At 41.9% G+C, this 23,971-nt stretch overlaps 2 protein-coding genes across 2 annotated transcripts in view; one reads left to right on the top strand and one right to left on the bottom strand.

Moving 5' to 3' along the window:
- The window catches only part of LOC137260686 (cadherin-23-like), a 53,188-nt gene extending 37,978 nt beyond the window's left edge, over positions 1 to 15,210 (top strand). Inside the window, exons 39-48 of the mRNA XM_067798279.1 lie at positions 478 to 889; positions 1,789 to 1,979; positions 2,719 to 2,955; positions 4,307 to 4,560; positions 5,607 to 5,793; positions 6,808 to 7,026; positions 7,737 to 7,857; positions 12,780 to 12,796; positions 14,434 to 14,498; positions 15,196 to 15,210. Of these exons, the coding sequence (XP_067654380.1) occupies positions 478 to 889; positions 1,789 to 1,979; positions 2,719 to 2,955; positions 4,307 to 4,560; positions 5,607 to 5,793; positions 6,808 to 7,026; positions 7,737 to 7,857; positions 12,780 to 12,796; positions 14,434 to 14,498; positions 15,196 to 15,210 (1,718 nt within the window). The remainder of the gene's footprint in view (positions 1 to 477; positions 890 to 1,788; positions 1,980 to 2,718; positions 2,956 to 4,306; positions 4,561 to 5,606; positions 5,794 to 6,807; positions 7,027 to 7,736; positions 7,858 to 12,779; positions 12,797 to 14,433; positions 14,499 to 15,195) is intronic.
- A 1,135-nt stretch (positions 15,211 to 16,345) lies between these two features.
- LOC137262160 (uncharacterized) lies at positions 16,346 to 22,587 on the bottom strand. The gene is made up of 4 exons (XM_067799940.1): positions 22,311 to 22,587; positions 21,724 to 21,769; positions 21,140 to 21,241; positions 16,346 to 20,284 (listed from the first exon to the last, which is right to left on the bottom strand). The coding sequence occupies exons 1-4, from the start codon at positions 22,422 to 22,424 to the stop codon at positions 19,863 to 19,865; spliced, it is 684 nt and encodes a 227-aa protein (XP_067656041.1). The 5' UTR covers positions 22,425 to 22,587; the 3' UTR covers positions 16,346 to 19,862.
- Positions 22,588 to 23,971: the final 1,384 nt, after the last annotated feature.

Below are 23,971 nucleotides of genomic sequence, written 5' to 3'. Positions count from 1 at the left end.
TTTAAAATTCAACACACAGGTATTTCTGCGGTATTACCCTATAAAATAGAGTGTTAGTAGAAATTCAAAGGCTCAGAGCAGTGATGATTATGTTCACCTCTCATGAGACTCGGCCTATCACACTGTAGTACTTTCCAAACCTTCTGAAAAGTTCCTTACGCCATTAAACATGCCTGTGTGGTGGTAGAATATAATGATAGTTTGCATTTGTTAGTAGTTGTGTACGATATCTATATCTAGCCATGAATTGTTGGTAAAGACTGTTAGTATGTTAAGTTGCATGTAGGGTGATCTTATGCATGATTATTTCATCCCGTTGATATATGAGTTTAATTCACATTCAGTTTTGGATGAAAAGTTTAGACTCTTCCGAATGGGATAGGTAGATATCCGAACAAATTTATACCTTTGACTCACTTTAGACAGTGGAATTACTTACTCAGTTCAGAGAAATATACATTTATTATTCCTGCACAGACGACGGCACGGATGCTGCAGGAACATTCACCATCGGCACTAGGACAGGAGATCTTATTGTTAAGTCCGAGCTGGACGCGGAGGGTAGTATCAACTTCTACGACATCGCCCTCCGCGCTGTCGACGGCGGCAGCACGCCACGGGAAGTCACCGCTTCCATCAAGGTCTTCGTCAACAACGCCAACGACCTCCCGCCAGAGTTTTCGGAGGCAAAGTACCAGACGGAGGTTTTAGAGAACGTCACTGTTGGGTCCGTCATCTTTACGTTGGAGGCGACCGACCCTGACGGGGATGTCGTAACGTACAGCGTTGACGTCGAAAGCAGTGACGTTTTCGAATGTGATGGAGATGAAATAAAGTTGCTGAAGAAGCTGGATTTTGAAACAAACAGATACCATTCTGTTATTGTAAGGTATATTGGAAAAATAATTCATAAGGGTGCTGTGACTTAATAAATTAGTTTCCTCACATCCGAATGTCTGCCTGAGTGAGTTTAGTATTACGCCGCATTCGGTAATATTCCAACTATATGGCGGCGGTCTGGAAATAATCGAGTCTAGGTCAGACAATCCAGTGATCAACAACATGAGCATCGATCTGCGCCACTGGGAACCGATGACATGTGTCAACCATATCAGCGAGCGTGACCACCAGATTCCGTTAGTCGCCTCTTACGACAAGCACATTCGACTTGTATGGCAAGAATGGGTTGCTTTCTACCCCGGGACCTTCACGGGTGTCTGCCTGAGTAATTAAAGGAAAGAGGTCTTCAGCATGAAACTGTATGAGGACATGCATTCAGACGTTACTTCATGTAGCGGAAAAATTTAGCTTACCATTTGTTGTCAACACCAAACCAGTGTATAAAGGAAGCCTGTCTGCTGACAAAAATGTAAAATCACCAGTTCTGCATGTTGTAATCATTTTGAAATTTAGCACCTTCAAGGATGAAAGTAAACCACCTCGTCCCATTGGTGAAATTGCATCACAGTTGGCTTAGACCATTTTCATACATACGCGCGGGCACGTCAGTATAAGGTGAATTATTCTTAAAAGTGGCTTTAACCTCACCTGGGGTAGTGGATTAACCTAGTGGTTAAGCGGTCGTTCCTCAGGCAGAGAACCCGGGTTCGATTTCCCATATGGATACAACGTGTGAAACCCATTTCTGGTGTTCCCCGCCATGATATTGCTGGAACAATGCTAAAAAACGCCGAAAAACTAAATTCACTCACTCACTCATATAACCTCACCTCTTAGTAATTATCTACATGTAGCTTTACCACATTATCTCTGCTTTATAACCATCAGCGCCTCGGATGGCAAGCATGCCGTCCACGTCTCCTTCATCGTCAACGTCGTTGACGTCATCGATGAGCCACCATCCATCATTGTAGCGGACTACTCCATTGCGGAGGAACAGGTAACGGGTACCGTCATCGGAGATGTCTTCACTGTAACTGACCTCGACGTTGGAGACGTGTTCCTGTATGAACTCTCTGGTCAGTATTGTCAGGACCATGAACATGATGAACACACGGGTTTCCCTCTTCTCCATAATAACCGATATACGGGAGCGGCGGGGTAGCCTAGTGGTAAATGCGTTCGCTGGTTACGCCGAAGACCCGGGTTCGATTCCCCTCGTGGGTACATGTGTGTAGCCCATTTTCTGGTGTCCCCCCAGAAAGATTGCTGGAATATTGCTAAAAGCGACGTAAAACTAAACCCATTCACTCACTCACTCCCTCCTCCCATTCCTGGTGTGCTCCGCCATGGTATTGCTAGCATATTGCTAAAAGCAGGGTAAGACCATACTCACTCACTTAATAACATATACACTAGAATAAATATATATTTAGTTATTTATATAGTGCAGGGAATATTTTTAGTTCATGCGATAAACTGATCATTTGTCGTAAGTCTGTGGGGACCGTACTTAAAGGTATTTCTATCATTGTCATGAAAAACAGCACACCTTGTCAATAACCAACATCGAATGCCTTAAGATACATATACACGAATACAAGCAATACCAGTAATAATGTGATGTACATGTCAAGTCCAGCAGTAGTGCATTTGTCAGCTGAATCCCTTGAACATGTTTGAACAACGGTGTAAGTTTCCATCTGCAAATTGCTATTCTGTCGCAGTTCCAGATGTTCTGAAAGTGCATATTGAATTAACACAGATGCAATTTCTTACGTTTCCTTGTACCTCAGTTGCATTATTCTTTATTTAAAGGTGCAAATGCAGACATGTTTTCCATCAATGAGACAACAGGGGCGTTGTCGTTGGAGAACCGGATCGACAGTGACACCGGAATACACACCCTGGATCAGCTGACCTTGACCGTCACAGACAGCGGGGCACAGGCGTCAAGCGTGGCGCTGAGTTTCAACGTCCTTGACATCAACGACAACTCTCCGATATTTAGCACGACATCGTACACGGCAACATTTCAAGAGGCTGGTGCAAACGGTATTGTTGTATTGATATACATAATTATATGCCTCTCTGTCGATTTCTTCTAGTATTGTTATATGAATAGAAGCGACAAAACTCTTTCCAGGAATCTCTGCTAAACGCAGAAACCATCTACAATTTTGTCAGTGAACTCATTACATCGCCTGTAGAAAAGAGAGTATATTGAACGAACAAGATAAGACTCCCGAAAATGTCTTTGACTGCAGTCCTGCCCCACAACGAAGCACATGTTATACAAGCGGTCTCACCTAAGACAAGTGGGTTTGTTCAAACTTGCCTCTGTTCACCCAGCAGAAAAGGGGTACCCGGTTGAATAAAAGCCATGTGACTATAACCTTTTAGCGCCTTCCGTCAGCTTTGGTTATCCGGGGTAATAACAACTTGTAGGGAGTTTCTCACTAAATATCAGACATGGCGTCTTTTCCAGGAATAAACGTGTTTGAGGTTTTTGTTTGTTCCCAGGTTTTCCTTTTCATAAGTAAGACCTATTTCCCGGTTTTGCTTTCTGTAAGTAAGGCCTTTTCCCCAGTTTTACTATTTGTCAGTATGACTTCTTCCCAGGTTTCATTTTTCCTAACACTATATCAACACCAAAATTCATACTCAGATGATCCATGAGTGTTTGTAAGCAACTGAATAATATCTTCAAAGGTTTAGTTTAAAATGCAAAATGCTTTCGCTTGCAGGAATGGAACTGCGTCTGTCGAGCTACTAACCCGACGCTCTACCTTATGGCCATCGAGGCCGACAAAGCTGCCGATGATACATTGTCTATTTCTAGTTTGATCTTCTGTCATTACATTGATTTTACTAGCGCTTCAGTTACTGCTACATAGCATCATTACATGATTATCTAATTGTCCGTCGTTGCCGGTTTATATGTAAATTAAAGCACCAGTCCGAGGTCATGGTTGAGAAAGTAAGCCCTCGACCATCGGGTGGAGAGAAGGAAGGCCCCGAGCGCTTCTCGGTCTTACTTCTCCCTAACCCTCCGGTTTCGGGTATTACTTTCCCAGCCATCTCCTCCGAGTCGTGCTTTATCCGACGCATAATAATCAGATCCTTATTAAGTGCCCCGAGCAATCACTTGGTGTTTTGAGACTGTGCGCTACAGAAGATGACTTATCATTACTAAACTTTCTTTACAGGTCAGCCCAGATATGACAATTGTAACATGACCATTGCATTGTGGTTCATAGACACCTGCTCATTATTTTGTCCGCATCGTACAAGTACACTGGTTCAGCACGGATTTTTTATAGCATATTGAACGGGTTTTGTCGCTTTTATGTACACTGTACATGTATGTTCTCAACACTGTATGTGTCTAACTCCTTTCTCACAGCACTATCCTTGATGGAATTCACGGTCTCTGACGCTGACGTCGGTGTCAACGCCGATTACGACCTCACCGTCACTGCCGGCGACGATACCGATCCGAAGTTCAGCATTACCGGAACGACCCTTTACGTCGATTCGTCCAACGTCAACTACGAGGACATGGTCGACGTGGACTTCAAATACACACTGACTGTCACGGCCGTCGACAAGCCAGAGGAGGGGCATCCACTGACCGGGATTACCATGGTTACTGTCATAGTAGGTAGTTCTGGTCTGTCCGAGCTGGTGTGCCACAGAAAACATGTCCCTAAGGGTTTACTTGTGATCGTATTCATACATAAGCATACGTTATTATGCATGTACGTATCTGCGTACGTAACGTATGCATGGGAATTCTCAGATTCTGAGATTATGTTGAACAATCAAGCAATTAAATGCCATTTAGAAGTGATACACACAAACAGGGAATTTTATGTATGTCACCATAGTCATTATAAACAACACCTTTCCAAGTACATTCTTACTCAGTAAGGAGAATGGAGAAATAGAGGCCTTCGTAAATCCAAGTGTAAATTATACTGATATGTGAACAAGCTCTGATACTTAATTAAGCAATGTAATGGACCTTGATAGCTAATTAAACATGCATTAGTTATGCAATGATTGGTAAAGGGCACTAAGAGGTAATCAAGCAGTGGTTGATGAAGGTCGCTGACAGGTAATCAAGCAGTAGTCGGTAAAGGGCACTGACAGATAATCAAGCACTGATTAGTAATGACACGATAGGTCATCCAGCACTTATTTGCAAATGACACTGATCAGTAATAAAGCACTCATTGGTAGAGGACACTGCCGGGAAATCAATCACTGACTGGCGAAGGGCACTGTCAGGTAATCAATCACTGATTAGTAAATTGGGGTGGGGTGGAGGGTAGGATGGGAGAGGGGGTGATGGTTATATGACCGATTCATGAGAGTGACGACATGTTGCGGTATTTTGAGATCTAAAAGCTGTAAATGATTACCTCCATTGTTTCATGCGACCAGTATTACGAATACGATTCCTACATTTTATAAACTCGAAATATGTACTGCTCATGAAAACAAGACGAATGTTGCTATAGATCATTTTCCTCTTCTCTGTTTGAGCCTGGCGCGGATGCATATACCACTCAAAAGAATGTAAGGTCCATTTTATTAATTCACTTTACTGTCTATTGTTGGACAGACTAACGACAGTAACATGACAGAAACTTATGTTTTTTAACGTTTGGGGAAGAGTACGATCAATATGCCATTTACAGGTGACATCGAAAAATGAATTTACCCCGGAATGGGAGAATCCGGCTTTTGAGTCCGGAGAAGTCTTTTCTGCCATTACCGTGCCGGAGACGTTGTCTGTAGGAAGCCACGTCGCCAACTACACCGCTAGAGACGCCGATGAAGGGGATGATGGTCGATTGGACTACCGGGTGTTATCGATATCTGGAAGTAGGTGTCCTAGCCAAAACTGAAATTATACCTGATGTTGTACGTCACAGTTTCTCAGTTGGGGCTGTATTTACTTGAACACCATTGAGAACTTAACTTTATGTTGTTACTTATTGTTGTTTTTATCGTCATCGTCACCAGCTTGCTACTACTACTATGCGGCACCCGACAACAAACAACTACTGGTCTTAATTTTTGTGCAAGTTGTGCATATGTAGCTTACCCATTTGTCGAACGCCTGCTGTCATCACTGATTTTCGCCTTTCTGTCGCCTATTAGTGATATAGAAGTTGTTTCAGCTGATAATCAGGTGATTATTCGATGACTTTGACATTTCACATACAATGTATTTGCTTTTGTAAACAATCACTCGTTGTGATACATACAGTGGAATATGTGACATCAAAATGATTTATACTGGATCCACTTACTTGATACTGGTGGTGTCAAAATCAGCTGGTATAATCATATACCCCAATATACACGGTTTCCTCAAGCTTTTTAAATTGGAACACTTTATGGGGGTTAGGTTAAGCACTAAGTTTTGATTCCGAATAGACTGGATCACCAAGAGTGAGTGAGTTTTACGCCGCTTTTAGCAATATTCCAGCAATATCACGACTGGGGACTCCAGAAATGGGCTACACACATTGTACCCATGTGAGGAACACATTGTACCCATTGTACCCAGAGGTCTTTGGCTTGACGAACGAAGTTTTTATCCATTAGGCTACCTCACCCCGAATCACCAAAAACCATTTAATCGCGTGTGGATGCTCGTACTATCAGTCACGGTATGGTCAATCACGAGTTGGCTTGTGTAAGAAATAACCGCTAATTACATTTATTATAGACGAGATTGTCTGCAAGTCAACTGCATAATTCATTTCATGTTCGAAGTCTGTTTAGATCAGTTTTGTATAAATCTCGCGTTAATAATGATTTATTCAAGGCTTTGTGTGTTAGAATGGAAACGAACTGTTTGGCGTGTTAACCATAAAAGTATTTTTCAAGGTAATGGCCGAGAGTTTTCTTCTGAATTCACCATGATTACATCCGATGGTGTGGGTACGCTGGTAGTGTCTTCCACGTTGGATGCGGACAAATTGACAGGGGGAGTTGACCACTACATCGTCGTCATTGGAGCTTCAGATATCGGTGATGACGTCAGAACCATCACGGGAACAGTCACCATATCCCTCACTAATGAAGATGACCCCGTAGATACCAGTGGTAAGTATCAGTAAGTGTAGAAGGTGTAATGAGGTATTTTGTAGTTATACAATTTGTGCTGACAAATTCTCACTATTTATTTATTTATTTATTTATTTATTTATTTATTTATTTACCGTGAAGCATTTCGAATGTATGTGCGTGTTGGGCGGGAGATATATCTAATTTTGTTTAATTTTTAATCCTCCCTAAGGCACGATGGACTATGGTTGAAGACTGAGCATTTTAATGTTGTTCTACAAGATACATGGTCGCACATGTTATTCTAACCCTAGGCTATGATGATCAAAGTTATAATATAATAGTCGTGGTGATCCAACAGTCTTTAGTCCAGGTTCGAATCCATGTTTGCCCATAGTATGATCCCTATCCCTATCTTGTTATCCATCGGTTTCACACATAAAATTGTTTTATTAAAATCCTTAAAATGTGACGTTTCCAATTTGCCACGTCAGCAAGTTCTAAGGTTGCTTACATCATCATATGATTCAGACGCTATTTGGAAACACGGTTAAATGAAACCTGGAGCTGGACAGATAACTAACTATTTTAATTATTATTTTAATAAATTTAGTCATTTATAGCTGATGCTCACAGTCGATGAAATTAAGGATTGACTGGAAATATTCACTGGGTTACCAGTAATCATGAAAGTTCACATTGCACCACAGATTAGTGACACCAATGTGAACGTAGCCTTGTTCCTTTAGTTACAGGTACTGCGGTTGAAGACAATCGCACAGAGAAATGGGCACTGCGAGGAGCACTGATGGTCGCTAGCGCAGCAATGATGGCACTGATTATCTTGTTTGCAATGAAGATTATCAAGAAGTAAGCATCACATTAACATCAACTGTATGTAAATCATACATTGGTCATGGTTTCAGCGTCAAGGCATTAGCGCAGGGAAAAGCGATGACCAAAGACAGGTCACATTTAGACTAGTACTATGTGTTCCTGGATTGTTATATTGAGACTGGGACAGTGGGATAAGGCGTTTGTTTGCTACCCCCAACTCCTGGATTGTTATATTGAGACTGGGACAGTGGGATAAGGCGTTTGTTTGCCACCCCTAACTCCTGGATTGTTATATTGAGACTGGGACAGTGGGATAAGGCGTTTGTTTGCCACCCCCAACTCCTGGATTGTTATATTGAGACTGGGACAGTGGGATAAGGCGTTTGTTTGCCACCCCTAACTCCTGGATTGTTATATTGAGACTGGGACAGTGGGATAAGGCGTTTGTTTGCCACCCCTAACTCCTGGATTGTTATATTGAGACTGGGACAGTGGGATAAGGCGTTTGTTTACCACCCCCAACTCCTGGATTGTTATATTGAGACTGGAACAGTGGGATAAGGCGTTTGTTTGCCACCCCCAACTCCTGGATTGTTATATTGAGACTGGGACAGTGGGATAAGGCGTTTGTTTGCCACCCCTAACTCCTGGATTGTTATATTGAGACTGGGACAGTGGGATAAGGCGTTTGTTTGCCACCCCCAACTCCTGGATTGTTATATTGAGACTGGGACAGTGGGATAAGGCGTTTGTTTGCCACCCCCAACTCCTGGATTGTTATATTGAGACTGGGACAGTGGGATAAGGCGTTTGTTTGCCACCCCCAACTCCTGGATTGTTATATTGAGACTGGGACAGTGGGATAAGGCGTTTGTTTACCACCCCCAACTCCTGGATTGTTATATTGAGACTGGGACAGTGGGATAAGGCGTTTGTTTGCCACCCCTAACTCCTGGATTGTTATATTGAGACTGGGACAGTGGGATAAGGCGTTTGTTTGCCACCCCTAACTCCTGGATTGTTATATTGAGACTGGGACAGTGGGATAAGGCGTTTGTTTGCCACCCCTAACTCCTGGATTGTTATATTGAGACTGGGACAGTGGGATAAGGCGTTTGTTTGCCACCCCCAACTCCTGGATTGTTATATTGAGACTGGAACAGTGGGATAAGGCGTTTGTTTGCCACCCCCAACTCCTGGATTGTTATATTGAGACTGGGACAGTGGGATAAGGCGTTTGTTTGCCACCCCCAACTCCTGGATTGTTATATTGAGACTGGGACAGTGGGATAAGGCGTTTGTTTGCCACCCCCAACTCCTGGATTGTTATATTGAGACTGGGACAGTGGGATAAGGCGTTTGTTTGCCACCCCTAACTCCTGGATTGTTATATTGAGACTGGGACAGTGGGATAAGGCGTTTGTTTGCCACCCCCAACTCCTGGATTGTTATATTGAGACTGGGACAGTGGGATAAGGCGTTTGTTTGCCACCCCTAACTCCTGGATTGTTATATTGAGACTGGGACAGTGGGATAAGGCGTTTGTTTGCCACCCCTAACTCCTGGATTGTTATATTGAGACTGGGACAGTGGGATAAGGCGTTTGTTTACCACCCCCAACTCCTGGATTGTTATATTGAGACTGGAACAGTGGGATAAGGCGTTTGTTTGCCACCCCCAACTCCTGGATTGTTATATTGAGACTGGGACAGTGGGATAAGGCGTTTGTTTGCCACCCCTAACTCCTGGATTGTTATATTGAGACTGGGACAGTGGGATAAGGCGTTTGTTTGCCACCCCCAACTCCTGGATTGTTATATTGAGACTGGGACAGTGGGATAAGGCGTTTGTTTGCCACCCCCAACTCCTGGATTGTTATATTGAGACTGGGACAGTGGGATAAGGCGTTTGTTTGCCACCCCTAACTCCTGGATTGTTATATTGAGACTGGGACAGTGGGATAAGGCGTTTGTTTGCCACCCCCAACTCCTGGATTGTTATATTGAGACTGGGACAGTGGGATAAGGCGTTTGTTTGCCACCCCTAACTCCTGGATTGTTATATTGAGACTGGGACAGTGGGGTAAGGCGTTTGTTTGCCACCCCTAACTCCTGGATTGTTATATTGAGACTGGGACAGTGGGATAAGGCGTTTGTTTGCCACCCCTAACTCCTGGATTGTTATATTGAGACTGTGACAGTGGGATAAGGCGTTTGTTTGCCACCCCCAACTCCTGGATTGTTATATTGAGACTGGGACAGTGGGATAAGGCGTTTGTTTGTCACCCCCAACTCCTGGATTGTTATATTGAGACTGGGACAGTGGGATAAGGCGTTTGTTTGCCACCCCTAACTCCTGGATTGTTATATTGAGACTGGGACAGTGGGATAAGGCGTTTGTTTGCCACCCCCAACTCCTGGATTGTTATATTGAGACTGGGACAGTGGGGTAAGGCGTTTGTTTGCCACTCCTAACTCCTGGATTGTTATATTGAGACTGGGACAGTGGGATAAGGCGTTTGTTTGCCACCCCTAACTCCTGGATTGTTATATTGAGACTGGGACAGTGGGATAAGGCGTTTGTTTGCCACCCCCAACTCCTGGATTGTTATATTGAGACTGGGACAGTGGGATAAGGCGTTTGTTTGCCACCCCCAACTCCTGGATTGTTATATTGAGACTGGGACAGTGGGATAAGGTGTTTGTTTGCCACCCCCAACTCCTGGATTGTTATATTGAGACTGGGACAGTGGGATAAGGCGTTTGTTTGCCACCCCTAACTCCTGGATTGTTATATTGAGACTGTGACAGTGGGATAAGGCGTTTGTTTGCCACCCCCAACTCCTGGATTGTTATATTGAGACTGGGACAGTGGGATAAGGCGTTTGTTTGTCACCCCTAACTCCTGGATTGTTATATTGAGACTGGGACAGTGGGATAAGGCGTTTGTTTGCCACCCCCAACTCCTGGATTGTTATATTGAGACTGGGACAGTGGGATAAGGCGTTTGTTTGCCACCCCCAACTCCTGGATTGTTATATTGAGACTGGAACAGTGGGATAAGGCGTTTGTTTGCCACCCCCAACTCCTGGATTGTTATATTGAGACTGGGACAGTGGGATAAGGTGTTTGTTTGCCACCCCCAACTCCTGGATTGTTATATTGAGACTGGGACAGTGGGATAAGGCGTTTGTTTGCCACCCCCAACTCCTGGATTGTTATATTGAGACTGGGACAGTGGGATAAGGCGTTTGTTTGCCACCCCTAACTCCTGGATTGTTATATTGAGACTGGGACAGTGGGATAAGGCGTTTGTTTGCCACCCCCAACTCCTGGATTGTTATATTGAGACTGGGACAGCGGGATAAGGCGTTTGTTTGCCACCCCCAACTCCTGGATTGTTATATTGAGACTCGGACAGTGGGATAAGGCGTTTGTTTGCCACCCCCAACTCCTGGATTTGATTCCAATCATGGGTTCTATGTGTGAAGCCCATTTCTGGTGTCCCGTGCTGTGATACTGTGAATATTTTTAAAAGCGGCTAAACTCACTCACTCATATTTACACCAGCACCACGCGTTCCTGTATTGTCACATTTACACCAGTAACACGTTTCCCTGTATTGTCACATCTACACCAGTAACATATGTTCCTGTATTGTCACATCTGCACCAGTAACATATGTTCCTGTATTGTCACATCTACACCAGTAACATATGTTCCTGTATTGTCACATATACACCAGCAACATATGTTCCTGTATTGTCACATATACACCAGCAACATATATTCCTGTATTGTCACATCTACACCAGTAACATATGTTCCTGTATTGTCACATCTACACCAGTAACATATGTTCCTGTATTGTCACATCTACACCAGTAACACGTTTTCCTGTATTGTCACATCTACACCAGTAACATATGTTCCTGTATTGTCACATATACACCAGCAACATATATTCCTGTATTGTCACATCTACACCAGTAACATATGTTCCTGTATTGTCACATCTACACCAGTAACATATGTTTCTGTATTGTCACATCTACACCAGTAACATATGTTCCTGTATTGTCACATCTACACCAGTAACATGTTTTCCTGTATTGTCACATCTACACCAGTAACATATGTTCCTGTATTGTCACATCTACACCAGTAACATATGTTCCTGTATCTACACCAGTAACATATGTTCCTTTATTGTCACGTCTACACCAGTAACATATGTTCCTGTATTGTCACATCTACACCAGTAACATATGTTCCCGTATTGTCACATCTACACCAGTAACATATGTTCCTGTATTGTCACGTCTACACCAGTAACATATGTTCCTTTATTGTCACATTTACACAAGCGCCCTGCGTTCAAGTATTGTAATTGTTACACTACAACCATGTGTTTCTATAGTGTCATAATTACACTACAGAGAAAATATTCCTGTATTTGTTCAGGTAAACGCTTGCCTTGACAATGCATGTGTTTGTGACAGGTGTCATCGTTTTGCAAACACAAGGTATCATGACGATAGGACAGTGGCACACAAACACATGCTTAATCATATCATTATTACCATTCCAGCGTCTAAGAGTGAATGAAATTTAGTGCATTATAAATGAATTTTGTAGTAGCAGTAGTAATAGTAGCAGTATCAGTGAAAGTATTTTTGACCCAATGGACAGTTCATTGTTGACTTTGATGCAGATATTGGCGATGACGGTTGCTCTTTGTGAAAGCACACAGTGGATCACATTTTAAACCGGATTTACATTTAGTTTGAACAGAAATAATATATACGTTTACTAAAGTGGTGATGATTATGGAACCACCATATGTTGTTCTTTAGCAGTTGTCACGATAGTGTAAAATATACCTTCTTTTAGAGGCATTTATCATTTGAAATACACTTTCATACACTTAATGTTTGGGTTTTTTCTTATTTGCAGGTTAATGAGGAGAGATGGTAAGCATACTTTCTCGTCAAACTATTTTACACAGACAGACCATCACATAGACTGACAAATAGACAGACAGACAAATAGACAGATAGAGAGACAGACATATAGACACATAGACATATAGACAGGCAGACAGTTTATCAAAGCCTCACCTCAGAAGCTCATAATAACAATACACTACACAAGTACACTAAAACAGTGAGACCTCTTTTCTGGGTTAAGAGAGACTATTAGCAAAAATTATTCACACATACTATGAGAACTACATACACATAGAAGTTATTAAATAACTAAGAGCAGTTAGAAAAACATCAGTAAGATATAATATAATATACATTTACATGCACACTCATTCTCTTCCCACAGTGGTTACTTGTCATATCTTCCTACGTAACCTCTGTTCTAATACGACCCTTTCATAGTGCGAGTGTTCAAGACTCGTGATTGGAGGCAATCAGATTTAATAGTGATAATTAAATAATTTAATAATCAGCGACCTTGTTTCAAAAGTGATCGTTCGCAAGATCTCGGTAATTTCCGGATACATCGTGAAAACTAGAACCTCTTCCCGAGCGCGATACTCAAATGTTTCTTCTAGACAGAACTCAGTCATGTCATATTTCTTTCTCCACATTGCTTGCATTTGCCAAGTTGAATCTAGGTCGATGTAACACATGTTCTGATTGGACAAGAAAAGGGGAGATAAATCTGCTGCCATTTTTGCCGCTAGGGGATTTTATGAGAACCGCGAAATATCTCCGTATTATCCGTAACAGAGGTTCGTAGGAAGATATGACAAGTAACCTCTGTGGGAAGAGAATGAAGCACACTCTAAACCCGTAACCAATTACCATGTAAATTGTTTCCGCTTCCAAGCTTCCAATTGTTGGCAGAATGAAAAACACTATTTGGAATGGTTAAGACGAAACTAACTTTGTTCATACATGTTCTTGCACATGGAAGATGCGTTTGACTTGGACGTAATGTGACTTTATTGAGAGGAAAACGAACAATATGCAATATATGTCCTGTATGAACTAGCGAATCCTTTAAAAAGTCCCATGTGTGAAAATGTTGTTTCACAACTTAGCAACATGAGCATTTTGGAGAAAATGTTTTTTAAAAAATTGTTTTCCTGAGCACATGAAGTATGTTGCAAAGACGTAGTCTTTCACGATTACACTCTGACGTAGCTTCACGCTGTTGAGGATCCCTTCTGCAGGGGTTCCCCGGTGTTAGTTGCTAGGTCATTGAGGGCAATGGTATCCCGCTTTGTTTAAACGTTCTTGGTGTCAAGCACTGGATTTACAGAGCACCGTCATATAACTGGATTCATATAGCACCACGTCAGTGAACAACGTTAAGGCCGGGCAAACGAGTCCGTGTGTATGACCTGTATATACAAGGCAAGAAATATTGTATACAGTGGAAGCTGTCTAAACCGGCACTCATTGAGGAAATAATCCGCTTTAGACAATATGCCGGATTATAGACCTGATGCTAAATGTACAAGTCGTGGATGGGACTGAGATTATGTGCCGATGATGACAACTTGTCGGATTGAACAGATGCCGGTTTAGGCAGCTTTCCCTGTAGTTATATTTTTGTCATTATTTTGTACAATTCTGTGGAATGTTTTCAGTTTCACCTCTCCCTAACCTGTTTGAGCGACCCCAGACTGTCGATGAAGTATTCCATATGAACAATGTAGGTATATGCTGCAATGTGCATTCAAGAACAGCGGGACCATGAAGGTCCGTGGTAGAATAAGCCTTCAGCAACCCATGCTTGCCACAAAAAAACCAACTATACTTGTCCTTAGAGGCGACTAACGGGATCGGCTGGTCAGACACGGTGATTTAGCTAGAACATGCCATTGGTTCCCAATCGCGTATATCGATGCTCATCCTATTGATCATTGGATTGTCTGGTCCAGACCGGATTATTCACAGACTGCCACCATATAGCTTGAATATTGCTGAGTGTGGCGTAAAACTAAACTCACTCAAGAACAGCGGTCGTCATGCTGTTGTGTTGTGGTCTACAATTATCTTCCCACCAGTACAACATACAACTGGTTTAATTCTTAAAAAGCGCAACAGCATGGCCGTTGTTCACAAATATAGATATAAGTCGTGCGATATACGTCGTGAATCTTCAGTTTCTTAGAAAGGTCATTTTGTGCAATGAGCAGAATAGCTTTCAAAGGCAAATGAATGGGTCATCAAAAGTCAACGAGGAAATGAAATGTTTTGCACATGTTCGCAAACATCACGTACACAATATTTATAAACAAACGAGAGCATCCATAATTTCAGTGAATGTTAAACGGATAATATGCTGAACACGGATTCATATCTCAAGATCCAACTTTTACTTTATACCTGGTGTTCTTCTGTTTCAGGAAAAACTGAAGTAGCGGTACCAATGGATGATCGTCTTCAGAACATTCATTTTCAAACCTTAATCACATGAAGATATGAGTCCATTGTTTCTATAAGTGAGTGTATATAATATAAGATGTTAATATCTTATAAACAGGTTTTAATATCAGTATCAACATTACATATGTATATGTTAACATTTGTCGATGCTTAAAGGCACAATGTCACACCTTTCCAGCAATAGTATGGCCTACGTCATACATACTGGGGCATACGAACTCACTTTATGTTCCAACTGATGCAATGAAAGACTTACTGTGTCTTAGCGCTTGCCTAAATCGATTAAAAACTTCGAAGCGGACAGCTTCCAAACAGAGAACCTTGCCATATATGGAATGTAAACAATTGCTCTGTACATCGCAGTAGTACACTGTCGCACGCGGCGTTGGTGTTTGCCAAACTGGAATATTCGCAAATAGCAAGGGACATACCTCTATAGGGTTCGCTTGAAATAACGTAGGGCCGGTAGAGGGTAGCTTCCCAGGGGGCTGGTAGTTGGTATTATTGACAGAAAAGCATTTATCTATTTTTAGAGAAGTGTGGCGTGAAAGAGTGCTTTTAACCACTGAAAGATTTTCTGATCGTGGGGATGGGAGTGTTCTATAAACAAATATGGATATGATTGTTATGATTCTCAATAAAATGTTTGTATTACCAACGGAATTTATTGTTTGCAACACAAGACATTCTCAACATGTCTTGAATAATCAGTCAGCTGGCAAACCTGATGATGATGATGATGATGATGATGATGATGATGATGATGTCATGAACATCCATCCACACCTTCAAGGTCACAGTGACACGCAGTCAGTAAGGTCAAGGCTGTCTGGTTGCTGTTTAACGACGCTCTCGGCAATATCCCAACGATACAGAGGTAGTCTCACTCTGTATTTAATCGAATATGACCAGACAATTCAGTGATCAACATCATGATGTAGGATGTTGGGATACGATGACGTGCCAGTCAAATCAGCGAATCTGTCTACCCTGTCGTTTCTTACGACAAATACGGTATCAAGCATTACCATGTTAGTGGCAAACCCTTGTTGCATATAAATGACAGGGATCCGAAATAATCTGTCGTTTTTATTTCGATTGAGGATACACTTCTTTTATATGTTTTGCGGTTTGGCGGAAATATTACAATTGGGAGCGAAATCTAAATGACAACAGTGTCAATCAATATCTTATTCACTAAGCGTGCGGGATCAAGTACATTTTATAACATTTCATGCATTGACAAGATTTGAATAGTCAGTAACACATTCATTTGTCTAGAGGTAGCTAATGCGTTTACGAAACTTTCACCTTCGCCCGAAAACGAAAGGTGCAAACGGGCTCATTATTGCCGAGACGTTTCAATGAGGTTTTGTTAAATGTATCAACGGTTAAATACAATTTGTATTGCCACCAGGAAGAACTCCTGTAACTTAAATACATTTAAATGTAATCCATATTTACAATCTCGATACATGAGGAAGACTTCCTCGCTTGTTGAAGATAAACAGACATGTGATCCAAGTTCAGTAACTATACGATTGACCCGTTAGAATTGATAGAGGAAACTACTGACAAACTAAATACCGCAACAGTAACTCGCCTGAGAGTGAGTGAGTGAGTTTTGTTTTACGCCGCACACAGCAGTATTACAGCTATATGGCGGAGGTCTGGAAATAATTGAGTCTGGACCAGACAATCCAGTGATCAACAGCAGAAGCATCGATATACGCAATTGGGAACCGATGACGTGTAAACTAAGTCAGTGTGTGTGACCAGCCAATCCCGTTAGTTGCAAAGTATAGTCGCCTTTTGTGGCAAGCATGGGCTGCTAAAGGCCTATTCTACCCCGGACCTTCACGGGTCCGTCTGAGCGAGTGAGTGAGTGAATTTCGCATTCCTCCGGATTTTACATCAGAAAATTTACAATACTTTTTATGGTGCTCGGAACATGTACATGATTTTATGTATATAATTACATTCATTTAATACGCGGCCTATTAGCCCAGTCTCTATAGGTATATATTCTTCCTCTTCCTCTACATAAATGAGAGCTAACACAAAAACTGTAAATGGAAAATGAAATACATTTTACAAAATTAGGACATATTCACAAAAAATACTGAATCAGATACATCATCATGTGTGCTCTGGCGCATGACTCCAGATTGAAATGAGCCTCAGAATAGTACAAACATAGATTTTCTTCCAGAAGTTCAATTTGAACAGAGTTTTCAGCATCTATATTGCCCATGCGGGTGGAGACGTGTCAAAAGCACGTGTGCCACATGTAGAGCATTCTCTAAACACGCAACGGATGCAATGTGGACTATGATGAGTTTAGTACTAATTTCCATAATGCATGTACATGTAGGGGTAAAGTCGTCACTCGGAACACCCGGCTTCCCCACATGGATACGATGGCCCGTACTGGTACCCTCCACCCCCTGGAATGTATCGGCGTAAAAATCACATAAAACATGCAGTTTGGAATGCTGGGACTTAGATCAGGGTCAAGTTAAAATTCAGATGAACCTTCGATAGTTCACGATTCGTAGTCTTCTCAAATGGTTAAACAACAACAACAACAACAACAACAACAACAACAACAGACCTATTGCACAATGTACGGAAAAGTGACCGTTGGACTGAAGAAAAAGGATGGGGACCGCACACATCGCGGAAAGTTCGAGGAAAACCAGTAAGGACATTGTACGCTAGGGTTCCCCGATGGCCTGGTCTCAGTACTTCCTCACTCTTGAAGCACGAGAAACGGATCCGCGATTTACAACCAGGAAAATAATACCATCACAAACTGACCTTAGGTCTTTAAAAATGACGTGTCAGTCACGCACATGGATTTCGTTCTCAAATAGGCTCCTCTCCAAATTCCCACTAATGTAATTTTATTATCTTAAGTTATTGGTCACAATATGCCGATTATTATCAAAAAGTATAATTAATTTCGTGACAATTACAATCAATTACATGAGTATCAGAAACGTCATATGTAATCATGGAGATACAAGCACGTGCAAGTGTTCCTTTAGGTGTCGCACTGGGAGAACGAAATTTCAGTAATCCCTGATCCTGGTAAAGCGAAAACCAAAGATGTGCTAGAAGTGGCGTGAAAGCCAATTGCTATGAAAACATCGGATTACCGTACTTCAGATTAGCGCGCGGCTGATAGCCTCTTAAGTGATATATATATATATACTTTTATTTCCTCCGAGGGAGAGTACAAGGACATGGCGAAATATCGTTTATATAGATTTACACACAGGTTAGACTGTTTTAAATACTTTGCTATGCACTACAAAAAATAGAGGTGAAACTATAAAAGTCTTTTATGACTCTCCTGGAGTATGGTTGACTGGTTTCTTCATCGATCTGCATTGGTGGGTTGCACGACATCAGACATGAATCAGTGTCTTCATCTGTCCTTCTCTGAAGACATACGCTTATCTCAATGGGACCAACACAAATGATGTCAGACCACAGGATATCCCTTAGGTTAGTAGTCAACACTATTTCTGTGACAATTATACGTATCAGTGTAGGAACCCTCTACCGTTGACGTGACGCTCCACCCACCATTTAAGTTACGATATAGGTACGATAGAGGTAAGAATGTTAGTGGTCTGTGTGAAATAGGGGCCATTCAGGACCATTCTCTACAGATAGCGGCACAAGACCATTCCTAGATTCCCTGCCGCTGGACGTGACATTCACCTCGGGGGACAGTGGACAGTAAATGTGAATTCAGCTATCTCGTGATATTGATTTTGTAGGTATACAACCGAACTTTACCCATCAATTGATGAATAAAATCACAAAACCCTGTGATTAATCGCAAAGTGTCAGTCGCAGACATCACAAAGACTCAGTTTACAATGTAGCCCTAGCAGTCTACTTATATAAAATGAAAGCAACAAAACATTCCATAGTAAATGTGCTCTGTTTTCAATTACATCCAGCACAGAAATCATAGAATATACCCTTGCAGTAGTGACATATACTTGTGTACTGTAGCATCTATACTTTCAGGTGACGCTAATGCAACCATAACCATCTGGTGCATTCAGTATGACATTACATTGGGTTTTGCATATGTTTTCGAAATTATGATATGTCGAAATAAGCACTTAGTGTTTTACCTGTATGGGCCTAGAATAATAACGTTATAAATATAATTATCTATACAATATGAACATTAAAATAGTGCCAGTCACGATCATGCTTCAGCGTTTGTAAGTGTGACACTTTCCCCGTCACCTGATCCCCAGCATCTAACTGAGACAGTCCACCAGCATCACTCGGGTACTCCAGGTGAGCCCCGTCATCAACCAAGTCAGCGAGCCTGACCACCCGATCCCGGCAGTCGCCTCTTACGACAATCATAGTCGCCGTTTATGACAAGCATGGCTTGCTGGACGCTTATTTTGCCCCGGACTTTCACGGGACTCTTTCACGTGTTAACGCAGGGGAAGAGCTGTTGGCGTTACCCAGAACTCACCACGAGGAGGTTGCTTTTAACAAGTGCCAGTCACATCAGTACTCACCTTCTTCACAAGATTCGAATATTGACAGTGTGACAATCTCACAGAATCACACATCATTCTCTGAATTACACAAGATACATGTCCACAAAATGCCAGTCTCTATCGTGTTTCAGGAGATGAAGATGAGACACCTTAACTATGATATTATCCCCAGCATCTAACCGAGCCAGTCCACCAGCATCACTCGGGTACTCCAGGTGAGCCCCGTCGTGGATACCCTCTTTACACTCAGTCACAGCATTCTCAAACAACAACACCTGTGTCTGACTGGAGGCACTATACCGGACAACCTGGTGCTGGAATGTTTGGAGTGGCTTCTCATCCTTCCTGTTGTCCTCGGTGTAGAACTTGACGTGACTTGTGATGTGGTACACTCCTGCTGCTGGTACAATGATGGAGCCGTGCTCGTAACTCATTCCATTGTACAGGAGCTTCCTGTCAGAACCATCAGGGTTGGCCCAGTTTCGGAGCATGGTCAAATTCTTACCTGGAAAATTATACGTTTTAAGCTTGTGAACATATATGTACAGGTTTCAAGGTCATAGGATCTTGTCAGGTTCATCTGTTACTCATTGTTGTGAGAAGGCCGACTTGCCCTAAAATACAGAGACATTAAGATGGAAGTGCTCAGCGTGACAGCTTAAAGGTCACATGCAACGTAAACAACAGCTTTGAAGATTCTGATACCTTTCGGTATACATTTGCCGAAACAAATCATGAAAAAACGCCAATTCTATCTATAAAGATGAAAAAAAGCCCGAGAAATCGGAGTTCAAACGATTCACTAATTTTCCCCCAGCACTGGTGGAAAAGTGGTTTCAACAGCTATACTGCACATCCGCGGATGTTGAAACAGTATGCCTGCCCGGAGTATGAGGTGGCAGTAGTCTAATTTTGGTTGTTTACACAAACAAGTAAATAATGTACTCGTAACATAAAAAAGACGTGTTGATTGTGATAAGCAGACTCTGTCACAGAGAAACCTCAGTGTCTGGTTTATTGACACTTAGATGTCTGCCTGTCTGTCTGCTAATGGCAATATGCAGTGCACAACTTCAATCGAGATTCTGGAGAGGCATTTAGAAGCTGGTGAATATGATACGACGAGTAAATGGATGACAACTTCTTTTTATTGTCTAACACGACGTTTCTGGGCTACTTTTTGCCCCTTCTTCAGGTCATCTGTTTTCCGTAACCTGGTTTAATCAAAAATCGAGCATGGAACTGCTGTGTATTTGATAACGCATTGGGAAATATACTTGGAGGTTGGATATGCATACTCTGATGTGCTCCTGGTGAAGTAATGAACCGACAATGCAACGTATATTACATGATGGCATACCCATGGATCCTCTGTCGAAGTCCAGGCCAGAGAAATGGGCGACAGGCTTCAGCAGATTGAGAAAGTGAAGATCTGGATCGTTCTCAGTAACATCATCGGAAGCTTGGTATGAAATAGATGTTCTTTATAGATGTTCTTTATAGATGTTCTTCTATTAAAAAGTTTACAATTGACCGATGACATCAGAATACGCATTAACGATATTCTCATGACTAGTCCTCCTTGTCATTACTTAGTGAAAAAGACATGTTCAGTCCACGTAAGGAAAAACATGGGTTTAAAAAAAAATCATGCAAGTGATCATTTGATAGTTTCATATCATGCCTAGTCCGTTTTTGCTTTATTGCTTTATTGCATCATTGCTTTATTGCTTTCCGAATTCGAAATTACTGGATTACAAACAATGATTATCGTGCGTGGCAGGCATTTGGTGTTTTCTCAGAGCTACCAAACCTAAGGGGTTAACATGACACTGACAGCGGCTGGTCCTAACACCCTACCTCCCGTGGCAAATAGGCAGGCATTCCACCATTTCATAATGTGATTACCTCAGGTTTGTGTTCGTGATGAATAAAGACACTCACAGTGCTCTGTGGCCGAAGAAAAATTCATCGCCAAGCGTGTGTAAGCCTAGACAACAGACACAAAGTAATTAAATATCAATCTGCGGTACGTATAATTGTGTAATAAAGCATATATGTAACCAGTGGTATCTTGTGATGTATGGTCCTGTATTATCAGAAAAATCTCCGAAGATGGCCGAGCGTGTTTCCAGTATCACCGACATTGCTTCCGATAGGGGCGATGTGTTTCTGTTATAACCGCTAAACTACCGATGTCGCTGCAATTCTTTCGCGAGTGGGCTGCGTTTGTTTACATTTGAGATGCAATTCCTTCAAATTTGCTGTAATTCCTTCAATTACTTAGGGTGGGTGTATGGAGGAGGAGGGGTGGGGGTTGATTATGGTTGTCCTTATCGAAGTGAACAATGGTTGTTACGCCCATTTGATATTAAGTAGTCGTAAATAAGAGGGGTTGAGATAAATAAGCACATCGTCGTCGTCGTCGTCATCATCATCGTCGTCGTCATCGTCATTGTCGTCGTAGTTGTCGTCATCCTATTCCTCCTCGTCGGCACTATGATCATATCGTGGTTAATATGTCTATATACCTTATCCAATGATAACATCCATTCTGATCCTGGTACGCTCTGTTTCTGCCTCCCAACTTCTGTGAAGAGTACTCCAGCAAGTACGATAACCCCCATGTTTAAAACAATCAACATAGAAAGAACACATGTCCACTTTTTGGAAGTTTTTCCCCATTCACGATGACAATGCACTGAAAAAGATACACAACATGTTCGATAATCTTAAGAACTCTATATGAACGGTATCAAAAATATATAATAGCAAGTAGAACTATGAGCGACAGGATACATTATATCGACCTGTTTTCAGAACACGTAACATCAGACACGGGTTAGCGAGTCAGCATGCTGGTATGGAAGTAGGGTGAGTTAGTGAGTTTAGTTTTACGTCGCACTCAGCAATATTCCAGCCATATGGCAGCGGACTGTAAATAATCGAGTCTGGACCAGACAATCCAGTGATCAATAGCATGATCATCGATCTGCGCAATTGGGAACCCATGATATGTGTCAGCCAAGTCATGCAGCGAGCCTGACCACCCGATCTCGTTAGTCGCTTCTTACGACAAGCATAGTCGCCTTTATGGCAAGCATGGGTTGCTGAATGCCTTTCTACCCTGGGACCTTCACGGGGCTGGAAGTAGGGACCATGCTGTAGCTTGAAATAGGGATAGCGGCGTAAAACAACATATTAACATATTATCATACCTTTACGTTTTTGAACACTGGTGTGGAGTGTGGAGCTCACAGAGACAGGTCACTCTCACATCGCTCTGTGAATACGCATAATCTCTCTACTTATCTTACCTCACATATGAATGTCGCCTTCTGATTGGCTAAGCGCTATTACATTAGTTTCAATGTACCACGCTTACAGGCAATGTGTTTTGTTTCAATGTACGCCGCTGGGAATGCCGAACTCATTTGGTTCTTCATGATAGTACTTCTTTATCTCGAATAACATTGAATCGCGCATGATGCACGGAAATTACCGATGTTTTGCGATTGAAAGTGAATGACGGGAGATAACTCTAAATTTGTTTTCTTTGTGTCATCTGCGCAATGGCGACGAAACGATTCGCCATACTACGAGGCTGTACCAGTGCTTCAAACAGTTCAAAATTAAAAATCAGCTATTCGGTAAGATACATACGTTGTTCACTGGTCCCAAGGGGTCCATGAGCTCATGTACCCTCGAGGTTTGTTAATCATTTTGTAAGATGCATAAAATTCTTGGTGAAGAATAATTCGCATGAATGGAACGGACATCCTTCCGCATGTTACATCTTATTGAAACAATATGATGACAATGGTGTTACAAATTGGGTCTCCCACGTTCGAATGTCGCTCTGTACATCGGGACTTTCATGTTTGGTTGTGTTGGTATTGAAGTAATAGAGAGCAATTCATTTTATTTTTATTATTTTTTTAAAAGAAGATGCATAGAAATAAATATTCAGCACTGGCAACAGAACTATATATAGGTTATAGATCACTTAAGTCACTTTTAGAGCCTGAATTGTACATTACCAGTAACTTTTTATGTAAAGATCTAATGAGAATTGTAGCCAAATTTCGATGTCAGTCTCACAATTTAAATGTCCAAAAGCAGCGTTTTCCTTAGACAGATCGATATACCATTTAGTCAGCTTGTATGTCAGAAATGAAACTTGAATCTCATA

This window comes from Haliotis asinina, chromosome 14 (genome assembly GCF_037392515.1).
Source record: "Haliotis asinina isolate JCU_RB_2024 chromosome 14, JCU_Hal_asi_v2, whole genome shotgun sequence".
Taxonomy (NCBI): Eukaryota; Metazoa; Mollusca; class Gastropoda; order Lepetellida; family Haliotidae; genus Haliotis; species Haliotis asinina.
Note: the sequence above shows the minus strand (reverse complement) of the source record. Positions and strands in the feature narration are given on the sequence as shown.